General features: G+C 34.3%; 1 protein-coding gene across 2 annotated transcripts in view; it reads right to left on the minus strand.

Moving 5' to 3' along the window:
- Positions 1–931: 931 nt before the first annotated feature.
- The window catches only part of LOC116094033 (arylacetamide deacetylase-like 2), a 10,098-nt gene continuing 3,039 nt past the window's right edge, over positions 932–7,990 (minus strand). Inside the window, exons 2-5 of one of the 2 annotated variants that reach the window (XM_031376012.1) lie at positions 7,706–7,904; positions 5,815–5,884; positions 4,090–4,261; positions 932–2,350 (exon numbers count right to left, since the gene is read on the minus strand). In XM_031376012.1, coding sequence (XP_031231872.1) covers positions 1,748–2,350; positions 4,090–4,261; positions 5,815–5,884; positions 7,706–7,904 — 1,044 coding nt within the window. In that variant the 3' untranslated portion in view covers positions 932–1,747. Of the gene's footprint in view, positions 2,351–4,089; positions 4,262–5,814; positions 5,885–7,681; positions 7,905–7,990 lie in introns of both variants that reach the window. The other variant, XM_031376011.1, reaches the window with a different exon arrangement.

The raw sequence follows: 7,990 nt of genomic DNA on the forward strand, positions 1-7,990 counted from the left end.
ATATACCCAAAAGAAACGTAGACAATTAACCAGGGAGGTTGCTTGTAAGAGAACAACAAAGATTGAGACTGAATGCCTTGCTTGACGTTTGTAACTCTTTTATCAAGTTTGAAGAAGAGGACTTTATAAGTTACTCTTTCTCTGAAATGAATGCTTTTCCAAATTATCACAGTTAATGAACCAAATTCTTACCCTCACCTAATGTCTGTGCCACCCTCCAAGCAGAACCATTTGGTTCATTGAAACAGTTGGTGAATGACTTTATAGATAGACCATCTTAATACATACACCATTTCTTAAATGAATGTAACCTGTTCTCTGTGGCTGAGAATAAAGTCACTCACTCAAGTCAAGTAGCTTTGACCATAGCAGGAAGTCTGTATCTAAAAATCGTGCCTACAATTCATTCCTTGGCACAGTAGAACTATCAACTCTCAGCTTAGCTATAATGGAGGTTAAATCCTTTGGTGATGTGAGGGTCATTGAAGTAGTCTTATTACAATGAAACCCAATGTCTAAAAATTGTTCTTATTTTGGGCTTGTACTACAGTAAGAGCCAAGATTTTAAACTCTACTAAATACAAAACAAACAAACAAAAAGACTTTATATATTTATGTTTATTTAAGAAAATACTAGTAGTGATGTATTATTTTGAAATATACAGTTAATGTTTGAAGTTATTTAAAATGTATATTGAGAAAAATGTATTTTCAGTATTGCTGTAGATGAGCATCTACCTAAGACTGCTAAATTGATTGCTGTTTTATATCAAACAACTTTTATAGTAATAAAAAAAAGGAAAAAGAAGTAAAGGGGGAAGGGATACGGTGGTTGTCTAGGAGATTGCTGATCTTGTTCCATGAAAAAGTAGGTTCTTCTTCCTGCCAGTGAAGGAATGGGTGTGCATCCCAGGGAAGACAGAAGACAAAGTCACAGAGAAAACAAAGCAACATCTTTATTTTTAGGAGCTTTTTATCAGGATTGAGGGATTTAAGCTGGATTTTGCTAAGCAGTCTCTAGATTGGGTACTTTATCAGGTCCCTAGGTCCTTCCCTCTCCTATTTTGGTTATGTCTTCTCAAAAAATAAACTGTCATCTGAGGGAAACCATGACACTTTCCATGGCAACCTATATCCTTCTAATTCTTTCTCAACCTGTGATTCATACTTAATGGAAAGAAGCAATTTTCATCATGTCTAGTTTGCTATGATTAGCAGCATTCTTTTTCTTTTACAAATGCAACAAGCAGATTGATGTTACTTAAGATGTTATAGGTTCAATGACATCAAAGAAACCTTGTAGTTAACCTTTCCTGATGTTCTTGCAATAGCTTAGTGTCTGAAGGTCAGGGAAAAGGCTCATATAGTGAAGTCTAAGAAATCAATGAGCTAATCGTAGTTGAGATGAACAAAAAAAAAATCAAGCTGCAGAAAAATATGTTTGGAGATGAGGATCAGATTTCCAACTAAATTCACAACACATGCTTAGCTTCCATTTCACAAACTTTAGGAACAGAGCTAAACAGAATTCTCAACTGAGGAAACTCAAATGGCCGAGAAGCACCTAAAGAAATGTTCGGCATCCTTAGTCAAACATTCAGTACTCTTTATTCAAACTGAAATATAGTGTTACCCAAAACTCAGATTATTTTTTACCCATTCATCATACAGTAGTTCAAATATAGCTATCAGAGTATTTTTCTAACTAAATCACTTCATAGCTACCTCTAATTTATGTATCTCTAATTTATAGGTTTTCCTCTAACCAACGAATATACCTACTTCTTATTTTGAATCCTAGTTGTAAAACCACTGATCCCGTAGTGAATGATATGGCTCCATGTACTCCTTCCTCTATGTGGTCATGAATAACTTGAACTCCAACATTTCTAAGCCGAGTGATGTAAATGAGACCATCATCTCTCAATAGGTCATGTTCACAAGTGACAATGTATGTTAATGGCAAATTCTGTAACTGGGAGTCATTGACTAGCAAAGGAAACAGTCTGCTGTCCACAAGTGCTGGATAGGAAGCATTCAATTTTCCAAGAACTGGTGCAGTGTAAACATGGTTCTTTTTATACTTCTCAGGAAGAAAGTCACTCCAGTTAACAAACTTGAACAGGTGCCTTGATTCTTCGGGCATGTGCTCATTTCTAAGTGAGGCCTGGATCAGTGATGAGTCGTTAGCCACATATAGCGACAGCAACTTGAGCATCACCTCCCTGATCAGGATTGGACCATGTGCATACTCTCGGTGAGATGGCAGAAAGGTGTCAATCATCTGTAGGCCAGGGTATATCAAGGCTTGTGCCTTAATTCTATTTCTGAATTCTGGATCATTCCGTAGCTAGAGATATAATGAATACTAATGTGTCAGTAGCTTTCAAACAAGAGGATTGACGGCTTTACTTTAATAGTTCAAGGTAAAATTAATTTATCAATCTGAAACATTATCAGTGATTTTTATCTTAAAATTTACATATTAATTTAGATATGAGAGTATGTCTTCTAATTTCATCTGTTTAGGAACAATGCACATTCTGTTTCTTACACATTTGTTCACATATAACAAGCAAATAGGAATATGGTCAGGATGATCAGAAGCATCCTAGTAAAGATGACAAAATAACTATAATGTATTTGTGGCTTGTTATTTTAAGGCACTTAGCTTTTGTTGTAGGTTTGCTGTGAATCTCAGGCTGTTCTAGAACATAGTGTCCTACTGCCTCAGTCCTTCCAATTGCTATAATAATAATTATATGTTACTGTGTCTAGTTTCCCTAGAAGAATATTTGACCTGAGCAATATAATGAGAAAAATCTACAAATATAATGAAATACAATTGCTAATACTTACATATAAAGTAAAGTCTAATGGGACATGGCATGCTAAAGAAAACACTTAACATTTATCTAAGTAGTGTGGTGTGATAACAGTGATAGATGAGACAGAGAATAATTTATGAAAGTCAGAAGATCAGAAAAGGATGTAGAATGTTGCATGTGAAGCCTCTGTTTCTAATCAGAAATAAGAGGGGTCTTGAGTCTGCAGCTACATTCTTTTCTTATTGTACACAGTGAACCTAGACTTTACCTGTGAGCATGAGAACCTCAAGAGCACCAGCTTCTACAGCACTTCTGCATCAGTGACCATATCTGCTGCCATTCTTTGGGTCACAGGGTCTAACTTGCCCAAAGCATCTGACCCTTAAAGCACAGGAAGAAGTGGTGGCCACATCTCTGCTTCTCACAATCTTTTCACATATGATCGCCTCTTGTGATGCCAACCTGAACTTTGTGGGAAGGGCATCACCCTTACAACAGAATCAGAAGATGGCTTTACACTTGCACAGTGCTCCCACTGCTACAGCCATAAGCAATTTCCACTGCCATGCCTTTCCTGACTATGCATGCACTGAATGATTGGAACTAGGAACTGTTAAAATCTCCTCTTCCCTTTAATTGCTTCTTGTCAGACATTTAGTCTCACAGGAAAAAAGTAACTACTGTACTGATCAATGATAGTGATACAAAAATGTTGATAATTTTTATATTTATCTATAGAAACTCAGTAAATCATGAATGCAAAATCCATTATTGTAATAAACAGAGTGGTTCATAAATAATGTTGCATTTTTTCCCTAACATTGGCAGGGTGAGCTAGAGTCATTACAGTTTCCTAATACCTGGTTCTTGAGTTGTTGGAGCAGGAGGAACATAAGTTCAAGGCTAGCACAAACTACAGAGCAATTCAGGGAATCTTATCAAAATCCCATTTTGAAACAGTTTAAGTTTAAAAGTGAAGTTTGCATAGTCCTGTGGTAGCATATATGCCTGGCAAATATACTTCCCTGGGTTCAATGCCCAGAATCTTCCCCCAACCTCTAAAAATGTAGGATTTTAAAAGCCTTTCCTAGCATTAGAAAATAAAACCACATCTAAAGTAATATTATGCAAAATGGATAATTGCTCTTGTGTAATTTAAATTTCACATATAACAGTATAAAAGTAATGGAAACACACCTAAAACACAGCTTCTTTTGCATTAGGATTAAAGTGTACATATATAATACATAGAACAACGTACCAGTTGAGTCACTGTTGCTGCCAAGGTACCCCCAGAACTGTCTCCCATAATGCAGATGCGTGTGGGATCCACTCTGTATTTGGCAAGAACTTTATCCTGGAGAAAGAACTTGGTCACAGAAACACAATCATCGAGGGCAGCTGGGAATGGATACTTAGGAGCAAGTCTGTAGCTTTAGAGGTAAATCAAACAAAACAACAAAACCTTTGTTAAAGTTATGCAAGGAAATATCTCACTTTCACTATCAAATACACTGATATGTTGGGCCTACTTTGAATCCTAAATCTTACCAATTAACTAGTGCTCACTGGCAATGTCTGTCTTAAAGTGAGGAGTAGATTGTGGTTAAGTGTTTCAGATATTGGTTGTAGGGAAATGAGTGAGACAGAATGTGTGTTCATCCTGTGATGTCATCATGTGTCAGTGGCCCTCAGTGAGCACAATTCACAATCATTGATGGAAACTTTGAATGCAGAACATATGAGAGTAAATTATTGACAGATAGCTTTAATTATAAATGTATTATGTACATACTCAACAAAAATGTAGAATTTTATACCTTAAATTGAAGATCAGAATTTGAATCAACAGAGTCACTATGAAATATGCATATTTTAAGTATATAAAGATATTACTCAAATTTTTGAATTTTTTCATTAGACTAAGTACTACATCTTTTCAGTCTTTGTTGTGTGTGTTCTGTCTTTGGAGTACACTTTAATGGAGTTCACATTTTTATATTTATCATCTGAATATCTGCTAGAATTAATATAACATGCTTATATTAAACAGTGTCCCATATATGATCCTTGTAGATGTTAATATTTTACTGCTTTAAATATTTGAAAACTAGCAAAATGACTTAAAATATTAATATTCTTCAAGGTAAAAAATAGCAAGTACCTTAAATCATGTAGAAATCTTAAACAGTGTACAGTATATCATACCATTAAAAAAGTTTATTTAAGATGATGTGTTAAATTTAGCTAAAATTACTGTATGAAAGGCACATCGTCCTTCCTGTTATAATATTTCTTAAAACCTAAGTTTTTTCTGGTTCCATTAACAAGTAATTATGAGCAGGACAGAACTGAAATCTCTCATGGGTTTTACTGGCCCCTAATATACTCTCAACTATGAAATTCCTTGCAGTGATTTCATCTGAGGTCTGTAAGTCTGTAAAGTCTATTTCTACACCATGCAGTGTGGAACTGTCAAAATGTATAGCAAAGTCTTCATCCTCTGATGACAGTTTCAGGAGTACAGAGGAAACAGTTGTTCATAAAGTAAAAAAAGAACTTATTTTGTATGCTAGTGGAAATGTTTGTAAAAGTTATGAGATAAGATTGTTTTGATAATGTCTTAAAATATTCAAAAATTTCCTAACATTTTCATCTAAAAACACTGGAGCCAAGGACAACAGTAAGTAACCTTACATTGTTTATAGCCAGGATAAACCTGCAGATAAAGTTAGCTACTTATGAAACCTGGAATTCATACTTCTAGAGATGTCATAGTTTGATAATAAAGATGTTATCTACAATGGCAAAAATCACAGCAGATACTAATGCCTTTGAGGAGATACTGATATAAAAATTCCAGGAAAAATTCCATAACAAAACCCCACAGGATATGGCTATTTGATAGCTAGGTGACAAGCTTTAAAAAAGTCAAGCTTATGTTGTAAGGGCCCAGGATGTGATAAAAGTATTATTTTTCTCTTACTTGATTCCTAAAACAACAGCACCAAGCTTGTTCGACGTGAGCCTGTTCATGTTGTCATAAGCTTTTATTTCTGAAATGAATGAAATAAATATAAATTGGTGCACTGTAAATAGAAAAACAATGGAAACCCATAAAATATCTATGAATGTGATAGAAATGTGGATTGTGGTTGATTGATGGAACACTGCAATCCCCACTTTTGTTGTTATGTAGAGAAATACTGTTAGAATTTAAGGAATAAAAAGTACATTGTCTGTAACCCATTACCACCATATTCCATAAAACCCTTGCTAGAAGAAATATGGAACTAAGCTAAAAATTCACATTGTAGCTAGTGTTATAATTTTCACAAAGGAAAATATTTACTATAGTTATTTTTTTAAAGAATTTTTCAATGAAGGGACATCAGCTTACTTAAAGCAAGATGCACATTTACTGTAATTAAAAGAAGTGAATTTTTTCTTTGCCAAAGGCTTACATTTTTACATAAGGTCATGCATATTTAATAAACTTAGAAGTAAACTTCATATTAATTTTCCATATAGAAAAGTAATTTAATTTTCATAAAATCAAGTAATAGTATGGTCTTACATTTGTAGTTCCTTTAAAAAGGTAACGGTGGATGAAAGAAAATTATGATCAACTTAAAAGAATTAGAAAGGCCAGCAAAGGAAATGCTTCACAAGTAATAATGTCAATGTTTAGATAGCAAAATATATTGATTCACCTAAAATGTATAAATTGCCATTTATCATGTTAGACATAAAAACCTAATAACCACGAGGAAACAAATTAGAGGAAAATTAAAATATTTTAGTGAAAAAATAATGGTTATGAGAATTTTCAAAGTTCAGAGAAATATATGTAACCAAGTATAGTTGAAATATAAACTTAGGGTAGAGGCAGAAATTGGACAAAATTATAAAATTATGAATGAAAGATCTATACTTCAATGTTCAACCAAAGGTTTATCACTAGGTGGTCAATATATCTCAAATGTTTATCAATAATTCATGTAGCTATATTTTCAAGTCATGGAATGTGAGAAAGAAGGTGCCAGAAATGTAGTAATGGTAATGAGCTATTTGAATTAAGGAATAAAGATCAGGATGCAATCTAAATGTTAAGCTACCAATTGTGGACAGGAACAAGAAGATGCTCAGAATTCTGTGCCCAGACCATTCTCTCTGTCTTGGTCTCTGTCTCTGCCTCTCTGCCTCTCCCTCCTCTCTCTCTCTCTCTCTCTCTCTCTCTCTCTCTCTCTCTCTCTCTCTCTCTCTCTCTCTTTCCTCTCTCTCTCTCTGTGTGTGTGTGTGTGTGTCTGTGTGTGTGTTGTAGCAACTACACTCACCTCCAGACAGAGGTTTAAGCCAGGAACTGATTACCCAATTTTATTTCACTTTTATCATTTTAATATCAAGTTATGCTTTGATTTCTAAGCCTCAAATGCTATTGTTATAATACTGTATACTACTTGAACACATGTGGACTGCAGTATAACAATTATATTTCAGACCCAACAACTGAAGCATCTGGTTCATGTTAGTGTTTCATACAATTTGTGTGATTAGGTTATTTTAGTCTGAATTCCAAGTTTATCATGTACACTTCCAGGTCTAGGCTATCCATATGTTTATATAAAAGTAACATTTTCCTAATGAAACAATCTTATTTCTAGAAGATTATTTTAATTACCAAACTATAAATTGAAGAAATATGAGTGAGCCATGACTCATGCTTTCCAATGTATCTCTGCTAAGAAGTACATATTATCCAAGTCAACATTATGTTGACAAAACTCTGTCAATACACAGCACTTATTTGAATATAAATATATGAACAACATGCACATCAGAAATACACTTACTGCAACTTCCGAAGAGAAACATACCACCATGAATGTAAATCACAGCTGGTCTCTTTCTTTCAGGCTTCCTCTTTGGCACGTACAGACGAACAGGGATGTTACTGAAGTATGTGTCAATCACTGTAACGTTTTCATCTGAAACTGCTTGTGTAATGTAAAATACTGATGAAGTTGAAAATAATTTTTCATATTTCATGAGACCTATGTTTTCAAATAATGTGGCCTATAAAAGCAGTAAGGAAAAAAAGGTCAAGTAACATATAAAGGCAGGCCTATCAGAATTACATCAGACTTCTCACCAGAGACTAT

This window comes from Mastomys coucha, unplaced genomic scaffold (assembly GCF_008632895.1).
Source record: "Mastomys coucha isolate ucsf_1 unplaced genomic scaffold, UCSF_Mcou_1 pScaffold16, whole genome shotgun sequence".
Lineage (NCBI taxonomy): Eukaryota > Metazoa > Chordata > Mammalia > Rodentia > Muridae > Mastomys > Mastomys coucha.